General features: G+C 42.0%; 1 protein-coding gene across 1 annotated transcript in view; it reads left to right on the forward strand.

Moving 5' to 3' along the window:
• The first annotated feature begins 9,522 nt into the window (after positions 1-9,522).
• LOC129855493 (rhophilin-1-like) overlaps positions 9,523-20,496 on the forward strand; it is a 60,307-nt gene continuing 49,333 nt past the window's right edge. Inside the window, exons 1-2 of the mRNA XM_055923209.1 lie at positions 9,523-9,618; positions 19,775-19,890. Coding sequence (XP_055779184.1) covers positions 9,529-9,618; positions 19,775-19,890 — 206 coding nt within the window. The 5' untranslated portion in view covers positions 9,523-9,528. The remainder of the gene's footprint in view (positions 9,619-19,774; positions 19,891-20,496) is intronic.

Raw genomic sequence — 20,496 nt, forward strand, 5'->3', positions numbered from 1 at the left:
GGCAGGGAGCTTATATTTATGAGCTCACCTTGACTGACCGCTCTTTGAAATCCCTGTGTCAAGCAACTTGGATGCAGTGAACAATGTTGCAGGGAAATCAACTCAAGCAAATTTGGTGAAACACAAAGCAACTTGAAAATGCATCAATTATATATATATATTTTTTTATATACATCTCCCATTTGGCATGTTTCTTGTGCTGCAGTTCAAAGCAGCACTGATTGATGTGTTGACATGACAACTGCATCAGAATTTTGAAAGACCCTTCCCCCTCCCTTTGTTCCATGCTGGCTGAAGACCTAGCTAGCCAGTAACTAACTAACACCAGGCAAAGATGAAAGATGAGACATATAAGTATACAGTGCATTCGGAAAGTATTCAGACCCCTTGACTTTTTCCACATTTTCTTATGTTACAGCCTTTTTCTAAAATGGATAAAATAAGTTTAAAAAATCTATCTACACAATACTCCATAATGACACAGTGAAAACAGGTTTTTAGCCAGTTTTGCAAATGTATTAAAAATAAACAACAAAAATACCTTAATTACATAACTTTACAGACCCTTTGCTATGAGTATTAAAATTGAGCACAGGTGCATCCTCATTCCATTGATCATCCTTGAGATGTTTCTACAACTTGAGTTGAGTCCACATGTGGTAAAGTCAATTGATTGGACATAATTTGAAAAGGCACACACCTGTCTATATCAGGTCCCACAGTTGACAGTGCATGTCAGAGAAAAAAAACAAGCCATGAGGTCGAAGGAATTGTCAGTAGAGCTCAGAGACAGGATTTTGTCGAGGCACAGATCTGGGGAAGGGTAACAAAAAATGTCTGCAGTATTGAAGGTCCAAAAGAACACAATGGCCTCCATCATTCTTAAATGGAAGAAGTTTGGAACCACCAAGACTCTTCCTAGAGCTGGCCACAGCACCAACCTGAGCAATCGGGGGAGAAGGGCCTTGGTCAGGGAGGTGAACAAGAACCCAATGGTCACTCGATCTCCAAAGTTCCTTTATGGAGGTGGGAGAACCTTCCAGAAGGACAACCATCTCTGCATCACTCCACCAATCAGGCTTTTATGTTAGAGTGGCCAGACGGAAGCCTCTCCTCAGGAAAAGGCACATGACAGCCTGCTTGGAGTATGCCAAAAGGCACCTAAAGACTCTCAGACCATGAGAAAGAAGATTCTCTGATCTGATCAAACAAAGATTGAACCTGGCATCATCCCTACAGTGAAGCAACGTGGTGGCCGCATCATGCTGATGGGATGTTTTTCAGCGGCAGGGACAGGGAGACTAGTTAGGATCGAGGGAAAGATGAACAGAACAAAGCACAGAGAGATCCTTCATGAAAACTTGTTCCAGAGAGCTCAGGACCTTCACTGGGGTGAAGGTTCACTTTCCAACATGATAGAGCATGAGAGGATTTACAGAGAAGAGTGGGAGAAACTCCCCAAATACAGGTGTGCCAAGCTTGTAACGTCATACCCAAGAAGACCTAAGGCTGCTATCGCTGTCAAAGGTGCTTCAACAAAGTACTAAGTAAAGGGTCTGAATACTTATGTAAATATGATATTTTATTTATCTTTTATTTATTATTTATTAATTTGCAAAAACTATATATGTTTTTGCTTTGTCGTCATGGGGTATCGTGTAGATCTATGAGGGGGAAAAACTATTTAATAATCAATTTTAGAACAAAACTAACATAACAAAATGTGAAAAAAGGCAAGGGGTCTGAATAATTCCCGAATGCAGTGTGTGTGTGTGTGTGTGTGTGTGTGTGTGTGTGTGTGTGTGTGTGTGTGTGTGTGTGTGTGTGTGTGTGTGTGTGTGTGTGTGTGTGTGTGTGTGTGTGTATATATATATTACGTAATATACATTTGAAGTCGGAAGTTTACATACACCTTAGCCAAATACATTTAAACTCAGTTTTTCATAATTCCTGACGTTTAATCCTAGTAAAAATTCCCTGTCTTCGGTCAGTTAGGATCACCACTTTATTTTAAGAATGTAAAATGTCAGAATAATAGTAGAGAGAATAATTTATTTAAGCTTTTATTTATTTCATCACATTCCCAGTGGGTCAGAAGTTTACATACACTCAATTAGTATTTGTTAGCATTGCCTTTAAATTGTTAAACTTGGGTCAAACTTTTTCGGGTAGCCTTCCACAAGCTTCCCACAATAAGTTGGGTGAATTTTGCTCCATTCCTCCTGATAGAGCAGGTTTAAATGAGTCAGGTTTGTAGGCCTCCTTGATCACACAAACTTTTTCAGTTCTACACACACATTTTCTATGGGATTGAGGTCAGGGCTTTGTGATGGCCACTCCAATACCTTGACTTTGTTGTCCTTAAGCCATTTTTCCACAACTTTGGAAAAACGCTTTGGGTCGTTGTTCCATTTGGAAGACCCATTTGCGACCAAGCAGATCATTGGGATGCTAGCGTCCCACCTCGACAACATCCGGTGAAATTGCAAAGCTCTAAATTCAGATTACAGAAATCGTCATATTAAACATTCATTAAATTACAAGTGTCATACATCATTTAAAAGCTTAACTTCTTGTTAATCCAGCCGCGTTGTCAGATTTCAAAAAGGCTTCACGGCGAAAGCACACCATGCGATTATCTGAGGACAGCTCCCCGCACACAAAAGCATTACATACATTTTCCAACCAAGCAGATGCGTCACGAAAGTCAGAAATAGCGAAAAAATAAATCACTTACCTTTGAAGATCTTTATCTGGTTGCAATCACAAGGGTCCCAGCTACATAACAAATGGTCCTTTTGTTCGATAAAGTCCTTCTTTATATATCAAAAAAGTAAGTTTCAATGGCGCGCTTGACTTAGTAATCCACCGGTTTCCCTCGTTCAAAATGCATACAAAATGAATCCTGTAAGATACCAATAAACTTCTTCTAAACAAGTCAAACAACGTTCCTAATCAATCCTCAGGTATCCTATTATGTAAATAAACGATCAAATTTAAGACGGAGAATACCGGAGAACATTACCGCAGATAAATAACAAAGTACGCGCACTCACCGGAACACGCTAGAGAGCTCAGGAACGTGCTACGAACACTACAGCCAAAATGGGAGCCACTTAGAAAAACCACAAATTCTAGCTAATTTTTCAAAAAACAAGCCTGAAACTCTTTCTAAAGACTGTTGTCATCTAGTGGAAGCCCTAGGAACTGCAATCTGGGAGGACTTCCTTTTATATTCCCATACAGCCATTGTAATCAGAGGTGAGCTGAAAAAAAAGAAATTCTGGATGGATTGTCCTCGGGTTTTCACCTGCCATATCAGTTCTGTTATATTCACAGACATTGTTTTAACAGTTTTGTAAACTTTAGAATGTTTTCTATCCAATACTACCAATTATATGCAAATATCCTAGCTTCTGGGCCTGAGTAATAGGCAGGTTACTTTGGGCACCTCATTCATCCAAATACTGCCCCCTCGCCCGAAGAAGTTAACTTCCTGACTGATGTCTTGAGATGTTGCTTCAATATAGCCACATAATTTTCCTACCTCATGATGCCATCTATTTTGTGAAGTGCACCAGTCCCTTCTGCAGCAAAGCACTCCCACAAAATGATGCTGCCACCCCCGTGCTTCAAGGTTTGGATGGTGTTCTTCGGCTTGCAAACCTCCCCCTTTTCCTCCAAACATAACAATGGTCATTATGGCCAAACAGTTCTATTTTTGTTTCCTCAGACCAGAGGACATTTCTCCAAAAAGTACGATCTTTGTCCCCATAGATTTTTTATGGCGGTTTTAGAGCAGTACTTCATATCTGAGCGGCCTTTCAGGTTATGTCAATATAGGACTAGTTCTACTTTGGAAATAGAAACTGTTGTACATGCTTCCTCCAGCATCTTCACAAGGTCCTTTGCTGTTGTTCTGGGATTGATTTACACTTTTTGGCTCATTTCCCCTTGATGTCAAGAAAAGAGGCACTGAGTTTGAAGGTAGGTATATAATAAAGAAAAGCAGTGCGACACAAACAACAACACAGAGTTACACATGGAATAAACAAACATACAGTCAATAACACAATAGAAGAAAAAAAGTATATATACAGTGTGTGCAAATGAGGTAAGATAAGGTAGGTAAGGCAATAAATAGGCCATAGTGGCGAAATAATTACAATTTAGCAATTAAACACTGGAGTGATAGATGTGCAGAAGATGAATGTGCAAGTAGAGATACTGGGGTGCAAAGGAGCAAAGAAGCAACAGTATGGGGATGAGGTAGTTGGATGGGCTATTTACAGATGGGCTATGTACAGGTGCAGTGATCTGTGAGCTGCTCTGACAGCTGGGGCTTAAAGTTAGTGAGGGAGATAAGGGTCTCCAGCTTCAGTGATTTTTGCAATTTGTTCCATTCATTGGCAGCAGAGAACTGGAAGGAAAGGCGGCCTAAGTAGGATTTGGCTTTGGGGGAGACCAGTGAAATGTACTTGCTGGAGCACGTGCTACAGGTGGGTGATGCTATGGTGACCAGTGAGCTGAGATAAGGCGGGGCTTTACCTAGGAAAGACATATAGATGACCTGGAGCCAGTGGGTTTGGCGACGAATATAAAGCGAGGGCCAGCCAACGAGAGCGTACAGGTCGCAGTGGTGGGTAGTATATGGGTCTTTGGTGACAAAACGGATGGCACTGTGATAGACTGCATCCAATTTGCTGAGTAGAGTGTTGGAGGCTATTTTGTAAATGACATCTCCGAAGTCAAGGATCGGTAGGATTGTCAGTTTTACAAGGGTATGTTTGGCAGCATGAGTGAAGGATGCTTTGTTGCGAAATAGAAAGCCGATTCTAGATTTAATTTTGGATTGGAGATGCTTAATGTGAGTCTGGAAGGAGAGTTTACAGTCTAACCAGACACCTACGTAGGTATTTGTAGTTGTCCACATATTCTAAGTCAGAACCGTCCAGAGTAGTGATGCTGGGCGGGCGGGCAGTGATCGGTTGAAGAGCATAAATTTAGTTTTACTAGCATTTAAGAGCAGTTGGAGGCCACGGAAGGAGAGTTGTATGCCATTGAAACTCATCTGGAGGTTAGTTAAAACTTCTCTGGGATATGTGGGACGGTAGCGTCCCACCTGGCCAACATCCAGTAAAAATGCAGAGCGCCAAATTCAAATAAATTACTATAAAAATTTAACTTTCATGAAATCACATATTCAATATACCAAATTAAAGCTCCACTTGTTGTGAATCCAGTAAACGTGTCAGATTTCAAAAATGCTTTACAGCGAAAGCAAACAATGCTATTATCTGAGGATAGCAACCAAGCAAACAAACACAGACCATCATATTTCAACCCTCCCGGCGCGACACAAAGCGCAAAAATTAAGATATAATTCATGCCTTACCTTTGACGAGCTTCTTCTGTTGGCACTCCAATATGTCCCATAAACATCACAAATGGTCCTTTTGTTCGATTAATTCTGTCGATATATATACAAATTGTCCATTTATTTGGCACGTTTGATCCAGACAAACACCGGTTCCAACTTGCACAACGTGACTACATAATATCTCAAAAGTTACCTGTAAGCTTTATCCAAACATTTCAAACTACTTTTGTTGTACAACTTTAGGTATTGTTTTACGTAAATAATTGATCAAATTGAAGACAGGACGATCTGTGTTCAATACCGGAGGAAAACAATGTGTAGCATGCTTTCTGGTCACGCGCCTTTAACAAACAGTACACTTCACTGGAGCCTCATTATGAACATGGCTACTTCTTAATTTCTCAAAGGAAAAACCTCAACCAATTTCTAAAGACTGTTGACATTCAGTGGAAGCGATAGGAACTGCAGGAAGGTCCCTTAGCAATCTGGATTCCCAATGAAAACCCATTGAAAAGAGAGTGACCTCAAAACAAAACAAAATCTGAATGGGTTGTCCTCGGGGTTTTGCCTGCCAAATAAGTTCTGTTATAGTCACAGACATGATTGAAACCGTTTTTGAACTTCAGAGTGTTTTCTATCCAATACTAATAATAATATGCATATATTAGCATCTGTGACTGAGTAGGAGGCAGTTTTCTCTGGGCACGCTTTTCATCCAAACGTGAAAATGCTGCCCCCTATCCACAAGACGTTTTAACACAGTGTCCAAAGAAGGGCCAGAAGGATACAGAATGGTGTCATCTGCGTAGAGATGGATCAGAGAATCACCAGCAGCAAGATCAACATCATTAATGTATATAGAGAAAAGAGTCGGCCCGAGAATTGAAACCTGTGGCAACCCCATAGAGACTGCCAGAGGTCCGGACAACGATTTGACACACTGAACTTGTCAGAGAAGTAGTTGGTGAACCAGGCGAGGCAATCATTTGAGAAACCAAGGCTGTTGAGTTCGCCGATAAGAATGTGGTGATTGACAGAGTCGAAAGCCTTGACCAGGTCGATTAATACAGCTGCACAGTATTGTCTCTTATCGATGGCGGTTATGATATCGTTTAGGACCTTGAGCGTGGCTGAGGTGCACCCATGACCAGCTCGGCAACCAGATTGCATAGCGGAGAAGCTACGGTGGGATTCGAAATGGTTGGTTATCTGTTTATTAACTTGGCTTTTGAAGACCTTAGAAGGGCAGGGTAGGATAGATATAGGTCTGTGGCAGTTTGGGTCTAGAGTGTCTCCCCTTTTGAAGAAGGGGATGACCGCGGAGGCTTTCCAATCTTTGGGGTTCTCAGACGATACGAAAGCTAGTATGAACAGGCTAGTAATAGGTGTTGCTACAATTTCGACAGATCATTTTAGAAAGAGAGGGTCCAGATTGTCTAGCCCTGCTGACTTGTAGGGGTCCAGATTTTGCAGCTCTTTCAAAACATCAGCTATCTGGCTTTGGGTGAAGGAGAAATGGGGAGGCTTGGGCAAGTTGCTGTTGGTGGTGCAGGGCTGTTGACCAAGGTAGGGGTGGCCAGGTGGAAAGCATGGCCAGCCTTTGAAAAATGCTTATTGAAATTCTCAATTATTGTGGATTTATTTGTGGTGAAAGTGTTTCCTAGCCTCAGTGCAGTCAGCAGCTGGGAGGAGGTGCTCTTATTCTCTGTGGACTTTACAGTGTTCCAGAACTTTTTGGAGTTTAGCTAGCCTTTGCTTTCCTAACTGCCTGTGTATATTGGTTCCTAACTTCCCTGAAAAGTTGTATATCGCGGGGGCTATTCGATGCTAATGCCGTACGCCACAGGATGTTTTTGTGCTGGTCAAGGGCAGTCAGGTCTGGAGTGAACCACGGGCTATTTCTATACCTATGACTGTATTTGTTAGTGACAAGAGACATGGTTGTTGCATTCATCCATTTTCGGTCCTATGGACTTCATCAAGTGAGATCCTAAGGGAATTTGTTATCATTATAATACATTTTTAACACAATACAATGCGTATTTCATAAGGGATTATTTTGAGTGCCTAGTTTTACCCTAATATAGGGGCCTGAAACTCATCACATAACTTTGAACCAAAACCACACCCATTATTGATCATATTTACCAACATGCTTTATTGCAGGTTGATTTTTATAATTGCTTGTTTCAATATCTATGTTTGTGCTTGTACTGGGTTGGGCCAAATGGTAGGGGTTTCTATGCAAAGCTCACCAATGTTCTATATCTCCCTGCATCTATGCTGAATGTCCAGTATTAATAGTCTTCTCTGCTATTAGAATCTTGTGTAAGTTTCAATTTAAAAAAAAAAGAAAATCAAGCAGTCAGCACTCATTATCTGCTGTATTTTTTTTCTTCTTCAAATGCCATATTATTAGCAGAATGGACAAAGCCTTGGAGATGGTTTGGTTGAAGACGCTAAAAGGAATTTGAAGAAGAAAAAATACAACAAATGATGAGTAGCTACCTGAAACTACTATATTTGAAGAATTGAAACTTACACATGATTTTAGAGTAGAGTAATAATACTGGACACCCAGTGTAACAGTTTAACTTTAGTCCGTCCCCTCGCCCCGACCTGGGCGCGAACCAGGGACCCTCTGCACACATAAACAACAGTTACCCACGAAGCATCGTTTCCAGAGCAAGGGGAACCACTGCAGAGCAAGGGGAACCACTACTTTAAGGTCTCAAAGCGAGTGACGTAACCGATTGAAACGCTATTACCGTGCACCACCGCTAACTAGCTAGCCATTTCACATCCGTTACACCAGCACGGATGCAGGAAGAAATAGAACATTGGCTAGCTTTGCATAGAAGCCCCTACCACTGGGCCCCAAGGATGCCTCCTTGTTTTGGGTGAAGGAGTGTCATAGTTTTTACATCTAATACAACTCACCACAGTAATTCATCATTTCAAGCATCCTAGTCTTAACCATGGTCCTAACCAACCAAATCAATCCCTAACTTTCGAGACCTGTTTAAGGTTTGCAGAATGGACGAAACCTTGGAGATTGTTTAGTTTGGTTCAAGATAGATAGATTTGGTTGGTTAGGACCATGGTTAAGACTAGGATGCTTGAAATGATTAATTGCTATGGTGATATGTATTAGTTGCAAAAACTATGACACTCCTTTACCCAAAACAAGGAGGCATCCCTACAGTGTAAAAAAATAAGAAAAAACTATCCAATGTCATTGTGTGAAATATGTTTTTATTTTGTTTGTATTGTTAAAGTAATATTATTTGATAGACTAATGTTTTTATGTTTTAGGCAATATATAGATCATCTTTGGTTTAGGTCCCTAAATGACGAAATTACCAAAACCTATCCATGTCCTTTCGTGGCCCCTCGTGATTCCATTCAGTGAATTCTTTCAGAGTTGCTTACTACTCCAGGTTTTCTTTTCCTCTATGGCTAGGCGTTGTTATGGGCAACTATAATTCCAAAATGTTGTCACCGCCCATAGGATTCACAATTGGACAGTGTTACTTGTCAGCAAGAGAAATATAATATTTCGATTCGTCAACATCAACGTCAATCAATAGGAGTGCTATGTCATTGGCTATTTTTCATGTATATGTACCGCCTCCTAGGTTAAGACCACGCCGCAACTTTTTTTCTCTTCAAGGGTTTGGGGAGGTAGAGGTAAACGAATACGTCTTGCGGAACAGATAGTAGTTGTTTTGTTCTGGTTATTTTCTGTGTTTATCTTTCTCACTACCCATCCACCGCAAGAGACCCTGGCCTGTGGACATTTGTAATTACAAAAGTATTGGTTCAACAAGTTGCCCACTAGCGTCCTGGCTTGATGAGGATGGGAGAAGAACCTGCGACAAGGCAAGTGTGCATATTAGATGTCTAGTTGTGTGGTACAATGTTTGGTAAGTTAATGCTAAACAAACTGCTAACCAGAACGAGCTCATCCATTCAGTCCCAGTTCACTTGTTTCTAGTTTCAATGTAGTTCAAACACGGTATGCTAGCTAAACAAATACCGTGACAATAACTGGTAGTAGGTGTGGCTAGGGTATAACGGGAAAAGTGGTGGTTTTTATTCCGTTTAAATAAACGGCCTTTGGGCATTCCTATTATAGAGAGCCGGAGATGTCTGACGCTGGCTCGGACGAGGAGCTGGAGCTGGAGCTTCCCGCACCGATGATGGAGCAGGGGAGTCACGACGGGAGTATCAGAAAGGTGAGCGGTACGCAGTTGTAGCTAGAAAAACACGATACTGTACCAACACACGTTTATATTGAAGTACATTTTCCATTGGGACGTGTATCTGTTATGAACAGGACAATACTATTTTGGCCTAATTGTCAGTTTCATAATGCATACTGCTTAGGTGTTCCACATTATCAATACCATATGAAATGCACCGTTCAGTTATTTAGAGTTGACACGCATTGCATACACCAAGTTTAATTACTGAACTGATTACATATTCATTTGAGGGCTATCTTGGTCCTGCATTGAGTTGCCATTATGTTGATAAACCTTTGTTGACTTGGTGGGGATGTGTGTGGGGGGGGTGGGGTCTGCTGTTGGGTCATGGGGGGTAGATTGTAGCAGGATGCTGTCCAGGGGGAGATATCGTACTGATGGGATGTTGCTGGGAGAGCCAGGTTACACCTTTCCACCACCTGCTGTCCCCTGGCCGGGGGTACACTTATAAAATATGTTATTTAGCACATCCCTGTGTCTTGTTAGGGATGGCACATGTTGTGAACTTTTAACACAATCACTGTGTTGGCACAACATGATTTGTGTAATTTTTCCCCAACATGTTTTGTGTCAGGTCATGCAATTAATGTGTTTTAGAGCTGAAAACCATACAACACACCCTAGATGTATTTTATTATTGACCAATCACATTGCTGCTCTGAAGTCATCATGCATCTAGGAGAGCTCGGTCTGAGCTAAGGCTGGAGCTAGAGGGTTGTAGTATGGCTATGGCTGAGCTGGAGCAGGATCCCGGAGGCAGGGGGTTGAAGCATGGCTAGGCTAGCACCTTAATCCCTACAAGCACTCTGAGGATTACTGAGCGCACACTCACAGAACAAACACCTCACTAAGAGAGAGGGATGAAGGGAGGGGGGGAGTGAAGTAGAGAGGAGAGTGAAATAATGTGAGGGGGAAAAGGGAGATCGAGGGAGAAGGTTGGCTTGGCTTTGAGAGAAAAGGGGAGGAATAAGGAGAGAGAGTTAATCATTTTGGGGTTAGCATACCCTATTATGGCCTTTCCTTCCATGTTGTGGTCTGTTTCTCTGTACTGTATGAGTAAGAGCCTAGTCAGATGGCTTTAAGGACAAAACACACCATGCAGATGACAAGTTAAAAGCAGCGTGTGGCTGTCCTATCGCCTCTGACCATCAGCTGTCATTTTATTTTAATTTCCTGACAATTGCAGGCCTACATGATGAAGACATGTACAGTGCATTCGGAAAGTGTTCAGACCCCTTGACTTTTCCCACATTTTGTTATGTTACAACTAGGGATGCACAATATATTGGTGAACATATCGGAATCAGCCGATATTAGCTAAAAATGCCAACATCGGTATCGGCCCGATGTGCAAAACAGTAATAGCGGCGCTGCTATTAGCTTCACGACATACTATGGAATGCCATTTTGGTCTTGGCGTGTCAAAAAAGATACACGTCAATAACACTTTGACAATAACACTATTTGACGAGTAAAATAAGCTTTTAATTTCACATGTCAAATAACAGTTCTATTATAGAATGTTGTGTGTTCTGAATATGCACATGCAAGCCAAGCGCCACCACTACTATCAGTTGCACTGTCAAAGCTGTACAAAAATATTCCGCAAACAAGCAAACACCGGCCATGAACGATGTGTTTACAATAGCGTGTTGGTAATAAAGCATTATTTGTTCGACCGCAACTTCTAGGGTAGCTAGCTAGCTTTAGCTTGGTACCTAGCTAGCACCAATACAACCAGCCTGAAAACAATGACCAGTAGAAACTGCAGTCATTGTCATTATTCTTAGCAATGATTTAGGAATCCTTGTGAGTAAGTCAGCCTATTGTGTGTATTGACATTCATATTGCATTGTACAGCTTTACCTAAGGATTGGGGATCAATGAAATGGGATATCAGTCTACTCATGCAACGCAGGTTTTGTTTTGTGTGAAAACATGGCGAAAGGCAGTGACAGCACTCAGATTTTTTTCAGAATTCTAAGAGGACCAAATCTGAAGTGTGGTCGTATTTTGGGTTTTACAAGAGTGCTGAGGGAAACTTAATCGAAGATGGTCACCCTATCTGCAGAACATGCAAAAAAAAAAGATGTATATCGCTGCAAAATGGCAGCAACACTTCAAATCTCTTGAGTGATCTTCGTGACCACCACCCACTACTTTATAATGAATGCCATGTATGCCATGTTAGCTCAATGCATGATGTGGGGTTTCGAAATGGGGGAACATTTCATGGTTTTTCTGTCTAACTTGCTAATAGCTTGTAAATAATGTCAACTGAAGCTTTCAGTGTTACCTACTCTTGTTAAAACACTACACATTGTTCTGCTGTATGCGTTGTGTGTTTCCAGACTCTATTCGCCCATTGCACACAATAATGCTGTTTAGTCACCCAACCAACATATTTTGTTCATTTTAGAACTTGTCAGTTGTCGACTTGGATGTGAAAGTGTTCCAACAGGAGAAACACTATATACTCATACAAGACTCCTGTATTTATGTCAATTATTTGGCTCATTGCAATTACTATCACTGTCTTAAGACCATTTGTATTTATGTAAATTTCATGCTAAACATACTGAACATTTCAAATTGTTCAGAGGCCTGGCTTTTTGAGGCTTAAGGTTGCCGTGCCTCACAACAAAGTGCCATCACGAACATTCTTATCCAAGACTGAAATCCAAAACCTGTACAACCAGGTTAAAGCTGATTGTTGGAAAAAGTTTGGCTCAAAGGCACATGGTTTGCTACAACTACTGACCTCTGGACCAGTGACAGCAGGGGTGGACAACCTTACATCAGCTTCACTCCATGACCTCACCCCAGACTGGCAACTGGAATGAAACTGCCTGGAAACACGGTTCTTTCCAGCTGATCAACTCTGTTCACAAGAGTTTTTTGAGAATATGCTGGCAGAGTGGGGGAGCAACAAGAAAGTAATGGTCTGCATAACCAGACAACGCAACAAACATGATCAAGGCTTTTGAAGAGTTGCCAGATCTGTGGCTTAGGTGCTTTGGCCATAATCTGAACCTGGCCATCTCAAAGGCTCTGAAAATTCAGAGAGTTGACACAGCAGTCAAGGCCTGCCATCATCTGGTCCAAGGCTTCTCACGGAGCTGGAAGAGAAGGGGAGAACTGAGAGGAAAGCAAGCTGCCCTCAACATGCCACAGAAGGCTGTAATCCATGATGTGGTGACCTGATGGGGATCTACACACAAGATGCTTTAGCGTTTCATCAGCCAACAGCAGCCAGTCTGCGACACTGGCTGGAGAAAGAGGAAAATGGCATCTGATGCCCAAGGATGCCAACAAGTGTCATGGAGCAACTGTGCCAGCTCCTTGAACCTCTAAGCAAGTTTACATATGCACTTGCCTCAGACACGAGTGACACTGTCAGCCATCAAGCCTGTGCTGGACCACATCACCCGTGATGTTCTGGTGGAAAAGGATACGAAGCCATCCCTGGCCAAGGAGGGTAATGAGAGAAGACCTTAACAGATACACAGAGAAGGCAAAGAGTCATGTCATGCTTGTTTCATTGACCCCCACTTCAAAAGGAGCTTTTTAGATGAACCTGAGGCTGCAAAAGTTGACACTGACTGCTGTGTCCAGGAAGATCCACTAAGCACCACCAACACTCCCACAGCAGTATCGGAGGGGAAAGGCCTGGCTGGGTTGCTAAGAAAGATTACCTCAACAAAGCAGCAGAGAGGTGAAGAGGGTCAGATTCTGACCACCCCTGAATACTGAGTGAAAGAAGAGATCAAGGTCTACTTGTCTCTGCCACCCATTCCAGCAGAAGAGGATCCACTGGTGTGGTGCGGGGACCATGCATCAGACCTGCCTCACCTTGCCAGGGTTGCCAGGACGCTTTTGTGCAACCAGCGTGCCATCAGAGGGAGTGTTCATTACCAGTGGTCACATTTCTAGCCCATTTTAACAATACTGTGATAATACTGATCACGTGATAATTTTGGTCACTATAATCGTGATATTACATTTTCATACCGTTTCATCTCTAACGTGCAGTCATATTCAGGTCCTGATTGGTCAACAAGCTTATTTGATACGTCAAATAGTGTTATTTGACGTTTATTTTTTTTGACACGCAAAGACCCAAACAGCGTTCCATAGAAATCCTGGTTGAGAATGAAACGACTGAACGATTTATGTTTTACTGGTAATAGGACATGCGTAAATGCCAACAATAACTTTTCGGTCAGTGTGGTGGTGTGTGTTCATATTTACAATGACGGCCTACCCTGGCCGAACCCGGACGACGCTGGGCTAATTGTGCGCCGCCCTATGGGACTCCCAGTCACGGCCAGATGTGATACAGCCTGGATTCGAACCAGGGACTGTAGTGACGCCTCTTGCACTGAGATGCAGTGCCTTAGACAGCTGTGTCAGTGTGTGTGGGTGTGTTAACTATTTAACTGTACTAGAATGCTTAAATGGCCGCTAAACCTTTAAATGTCGGTATTGTTTTTTTGGGGCAAGGAACGTATCAGCCAAAAATGTCATGACGGTGCATCACTAGTTACAACCTTATTCTAAAATGTATTAAATAGTTTTTTTACCCCTTATCAATCTACACTCGGTACAACATAATGATGAAGCAAAACCAGGTTTTTAAAACATTTTTGCAACGGTCTTAAAAATAAAAGACTGAAATACCACATTTACATAAGTACTCAGAACTTTGTTGACGTATCTTTGTTAGCGATTACAGCCTTGAGTCTTCTTGGGTATGACTCTACAAGCTGGCTCTGCCACTCACGGACATTCATAGACTTGTCCTGAAGCCACTCCTGCGTTGTCTTGGCTGTGTGCTTAGCGTCGTTGTCCTATTGGAAGGTGAATTTTCGCCCCAGTCTGTGGTCCTGAGCGTTCTGGAGCAGGTTTTCATCAAGGATCTCTCAGTACTTTTCTGTGTTCATCTTTCCCTCTATTCTGACTAGTCTCCCAGTCCCTGCTGCTGAAAAACATCCCCATAGCATGGTGCTGCCATGACCATGCTTCACCGTCGGGATGGAGCCAGGTTTCTTCCAGATGTGATGCTTTGCATTCAGGCCAAAGAGTTCAATCTTGGTTTCATCAGACCAGAGAATCTTGTTTCTCATGGTGTCCGAGTCATTTAGGTGCCTTTTGGCAAACTCCAAGCGGGCTGTCATGTGCTTTTTTACTTAAGACTGGCCACTGTGATGGAGTGAATGATGGAGGCCACTGTGTTCTTTGGGACCTTCAATGCTGCAGAAATGTTTTGGTACCTTTCCCCAGATGTGTCGGAGCTCTACGGACCATTCCTCCGACCTAATGTCTTGGTTTTTGCTCTGGCATGCACTGTCAACTGTGGAACCTTATAGACAAGTGTGTTCCTTTCCAAATCCTGTCTAATCAATTGAATTTACCATGGGTGGACTCCAAGTTGTAGAAACATCTCAAGGATGATCAATGGAAACAAGATGCACCTGTGCTTAATTTCGAGTCTCATAGCAAAGGGTCCTTATGTAAATAAGTTATTTGTTTTCATTTTTAATACATTTGCAAAAACTGTCATTATGGGGTATTGTGTGTAGATTGATGAGGAAAAATATTTGTTTAATACATTTTAGAATAAGGCTGTAACATAACAAAATGTGGGAAAAGCCAAGGGGTCTGAATACTTTTTGAATGCACTGTACATGTCTTGTACTTCAGTTATCAGACTACAGTGGAATCAGATGTCTAACTGTACCTGTAGCATTGGCATATGCAGTGGTAGAAAATGTACGCAATTGTCATACTTGAGTAAAAGTAAAGATTCCTCAATTGAAAATGACTCAAGTGAAAGTCACCCAGTAAAATGGTACTTGAGTAGAAGTCTAAAATTATTTGGTTTTAAATATACTGTACTTAAGTATCAAAAGTAAATGTAATTGCAAAAATATACTTAAGTATCGAAGGTAAAAGTATAAATCATTTCAAATTGCTTATATTAAGCAAACCAGACGCACACTTATATATTATAGATTTTTTTTACAGATAGCCAGGGGCACACTCCAACACTCAGACATTTGTGTTTAGTGAGTCTGCCAGATCAGAGGCAGTAGGGGTGACCAGGGATGTTCTCTTGATAAGTGCGTGAATTGGACCATTTTCCTTTGCTGCTAAGCATTCAAAATGTAACGTACATTCAGGGATAATGTATGGAGTGCAAAGTACATCATCTTCTTTAGGAATGTAGTAAAGTTAAAGTTGTCAAATATTAATAGTAAAGTACTTTTATACTACTGGGCAAATGTCTCTGGGTTGGAAGTAGGTAGTTTACCCAATATAAGTGAATTTTTTTACATGAGGGTATATTTTGGTAGCTGAATTGTCACATCTATGACACTAACTGTGACCATTTGCATGACAACGAATAGTCACATAAAATTCCCTAATCAGCAGCATCATTGGTCACTAGTAGGGTTCCAAAGGGTTGGAAACTTTCTGGTAAATTTCCTGCATTTTCCCGGAAATTTGGAATTTTGCTTAAATTCCTAAAAAAAAAAGTTGGCTTATAACAGTTAACCTTTTTTTTTGTGGGATACACAAGGTCTAGGTCTTGTGGCATATTTTGTTTAAACTATCCCCAATTCAATGGCATTTCAACCCTCTGCATGCAAGGTGCATTCTTTTATCACTTGTGCAGTGCACTCTTCTATCACATGTACAGCTGATTCTCAAGATCTTGCACACTAATTAGATGATATTGAGCCGACACTACTACACTGTCTGAGCCAAGGACTACATGCTTTCTGGTAAGTTTTGATTACTATACTGGGTGGGGTGAATATATTTTATGACAATTTCTTTGTTGACTAGTAAACAGTAAAGTGTGATTTTAAATCATTTCTAACTTGTTAACAGTTTCTGCTAGTTAGTTGTTGCTACCATGTAGGTTTTGGCTTGATTGAGCCTGCTGAGGAGTGTTAATTCACTGGTTTCCGTACATGTTTCATTTTAAAACGTATCTTACAAAGGAGCTGTTTAACTACTTAGCAATTTTTATTTTATTTTTTTTACTAATTTCTTTCCTAATCTTTTCAGGAAAATGCCATGGGCACTATCTGATGTGTGGAGACATTTCACTGCAGCTTATGTAGAAGGAAAAGCTGTGTACATTTGCAAATACTGTGCCAAATCAATGTGAAGAATGCAACAAAGATGCAGAATCATCTGGCCAAGTGCATAAAGTTCCCTCAACACTCACAGCAAGCAACCTCTGACAAAAGTCCCTCTACTTCTATTTGAGGTGCAGTATTCAACCAGTATTCTACAAGAGCACAGACACAAGGGACAACAGACACACTGGTCTCTACATTGCAGATGAGCTGAAGGCAGTTATCAATGACCTTGGACCAAATAAGGAATTTACACTGGTGACAGACAATGCTGCGAACATGAAAGCTGCTTGGTCTAAAGTGGAGGAGTCCTATCCTCACAATCACACCCATTGGCTGTGCTGCTCATGCACTGAATTTGCTTCTCAAGGACGACATGGCACTGAAAACAATGGATACACTCTACAAGAGAGCCAAGGAAATGGTTAGGTATGTGAAGGGTCATCAAGTTATAGCAGTGTTAAGTTCTTATTTTTCAGAGTAAATAACTCACACACTAGAGAAGCTTAACCAAATGTATTTCTTCCCAAAGGGTTGTTACAGCTGTAATTCAAACACAGACATGGCTTCCCCCGTGGTGGTATTCATACCCCACTTTGGGTGGAGTCTCCTCCTTATCTCTAAACATTGCATCATTCTTGCTAAGCAGGGAACTAAGTGATATGAGCCTTCAACGGTTTCTCCCCTTATCAATACTGTCACATGCAATTGTTTTTCCTGCACTCACCCCTCATGTCTCTTGTGTAACTAATGTTCCTACACTCTGAGTATAACAATGTTCAAAGTTTACTCCAGAATCCAACAGCAGCAATCTACCTCACCAAGCAAAGTGAGAAGAACAAGAGCACCACATTGAAGCAGCCCAGCAACACCCGTTGAGGTGGTGTTGCCATCATGTTTGACAGTCTCCTGGAAGGGAAGGAGTCTCTCCAAGAAATGGCCATATCAGTCTGCCGATATGGACAGGCCCATCAAGAGGATCCTTCTGGATGAGGTATTTTGGGAGAGAGTGGTAAGCAGCCTGAAACTCCTGAAACCTATAGCAGTAGGATTGAGGGAGACAATGCCATCCTGTCTGATGTTCAGACTCTGCTTGCAGATGTAAGAAGAAATCCGTATTGCCCTTCCCACAGATGTAAGAAGAAATCCGTACTGCCCTTCCCACTTCACTGTTGCTCCAAGCAGAGGAAACTACAGTTCTGAAATGCATCAAAGCGTGAAGACTTCTGCCTGAAGCCCATACACGCTGCAGCGTACATGTTGGACCCCAAGTATACTGGCAAGCGCATCCTGTCTGGTGCAGAGATCAACAAGGCCTTTGGTGTCATCACTACTGTGTCTCGCCACCTTGGCCTGGTTGAGGGCACAGTTCTTGGTAGCCTGGCAAAGTACACTTCCAAGCAAGGGCTTTGGATGGAGATGCAATATGGCAGTCGTGCCAACATATCTCAGCCACCTGATGGAAGGGACTTTGTGGATCTGAGGCTCTTTCCCCTGTTGCCTCCATAATCCTCCAAATCCCACCAACATCAGCCGTCTCAGAGCGTAACTGGTCCTTGTTTGGGAACACACACACCAAAGCACGCAACAGGCTGACCAATAGGGTTGAAACATTTGTGGCCAACTGGGCAAATTTGACGCTTTTTGAGCCTGACAACAAGCCATCCTCAACAAGGTTGGAAAGTGACAGTGAAGATGAGGCCTCAGTCTGATGTTCAAGAGGTGGACATTGAGGAGGTCCAGGGAGAAGACATGGAAGCCTGAGAGGAAGACAACCAAAGCTTTAGTAGTCTAGACTATCATTTTACAGATATTTGTTGAAAATGTTTTTGGGAGATGCGATGGATCATTAAATATTCCCTTTTGTTGTTTAGTGAAATCAAGTTCGTAACTAAAGTGTTTTCTTTTGTTTTTTTTCTATTGGAAGGATTTAATAAATTGCATTTGTGTACTTATAAGGTAAAAGGTTTGTTTGTCTCCATATGACATGGTAAATGTATCCAATGCAAAAAACAACCACATTTAAATGGTATTAATATTAATTTGCATATTTCCTTTTATTCCTGTTAATTCCCACGGAAAGTTTCCACCTCTGAATATTTCCCAAAATGTAATCCTAGTCACTAGTACAGTCCAGATCTAGGTCTAAACTTGATCTCATAGCAGCACCCCAGCCTCATAACAGTGATAGAGATTGCACACCTTTTTTTTAACCCTCTTCCCAGCTTCATGTGTCTTCTAAGTTGTGATCTCAGAGCCCATTTGAGCCTTACCATTAGTGCGCTCTGCATAATCATGGATCATATGGTCTACTCCTTTCCCTTAGTTCCAGATCATATGTGAAGGTGTAGGGCTTGTAACTGAATACCACGTGTAGAGGCACAGAGCCACACCTTGAGTTGATCACATGACATGGTGTGGTGACGAAGTTACAGTATTAAAAAGAGCATTGGTAACTTTTGGTGCATGTGTGTGTGTGTGTGGTAGGCAAAGGTCAGGTGTAAGAGGTCTTCAAGTCTCCTCTGTTCTGTAGACCATAACGTCTAAGGACTTACCTCACAGCAGGCTACCGACCGAGATCTGCTGGGGCTCGGTCTCCTGGCAACCATCACCACAGAGAGCCTACTACATTGACACCAGGATATTTGATCCTAACTGATGGAGGCAGGTGGTCTTAGTCACCCATACTTAATCAGGGAGGGAAGCTAACCAGGTGCTCCGGTGTAGGTCTCCCTCAGTCAGGTGTATCTGTGACAGGTTTGTGTAATGTATAATAATAGTCTGTCAACCCCTACCTGTTCGGCTAGGAATACTCTTCTTTACGCACAGTTTGTTTATTACACACTAATATACAAAGGCACGTGAACTACACGTAGGGTTTAGACACAAGCAAGAAGCGATACAGACATATGTTGTGTTCTAGCATGTTATGCATTAACCACAATCTCTCTTCCAATCCCCCTCTTTGTCTCCAGGGTTGTGATCCCTGTTCCCAGACCCAACGCAGTAAGCTGCAGCACCGTAGAGCTCGTATCAACCAGCAGATAAACAAGGAGATGAGGATGAGGGCTGGGGCTGAAAACCTCTTCAGGTGAGCTGGGGTGAGGGAAGGGACAGGTCATTGTACGAGTGGTCGAATACTGTCTCTGATCCTGTGTGTACACAGCTCTGGGGGGCATCCACTCCCTCCCCTGTGGTGGAAAAAGGAACCCCAAGCCCTACTACCTGTGGAAACATTGAGCTCTATCATATACAAACACTAGCAGATGGAAATACACAACTATTTTAGGGTGTATGGGGAACACCTCCAAAACCCACACCATCCTGTTTTTATCACTGTTCGTCCCATGGTGTGTGGGTTTTGTGTATTGCCAGTCCGCAGGTTTGATTCCTGTTATTTTCCACCTTCATTTTTCAAGTGTATTTTGTCAGAAGTGTAAATCACGCACACTCTCTTTGACCTGTGCTGAACTTGAACAGTTATAATACACCCTGTTATCATTCTCTCCTTTAAAGTATATATATTTTTTCTTCAGAAAAGTAGCTGGTGGCAGGACATCAAAGCTGAGCTAGGTTTTTAAAGTGCATCAAACCAAACCATCTCAAGAGCATTAGCATCATTTTGATCCTCTCCCTCTGCCTTTTCTTCTCCCCCCCCTAACTCTTTTTTCATCAAGTTTATCCTACACTTATTAGT

The sequence above is a fragment of the Salvelinus fontinalis genome, chromosome 5, assembly GCF_029448725.1.
Source record: "Salvelinus fontinalis isolate EN_2023a chromosome 5, ASM2944872v1, whole genome shotgun sequence".
NCBI lineage: Eukaryota > Metazoa > Chordata > Actinopteri > Salmoniformes > Salmonidae > Salvelinus > Salvelinus fontinalis.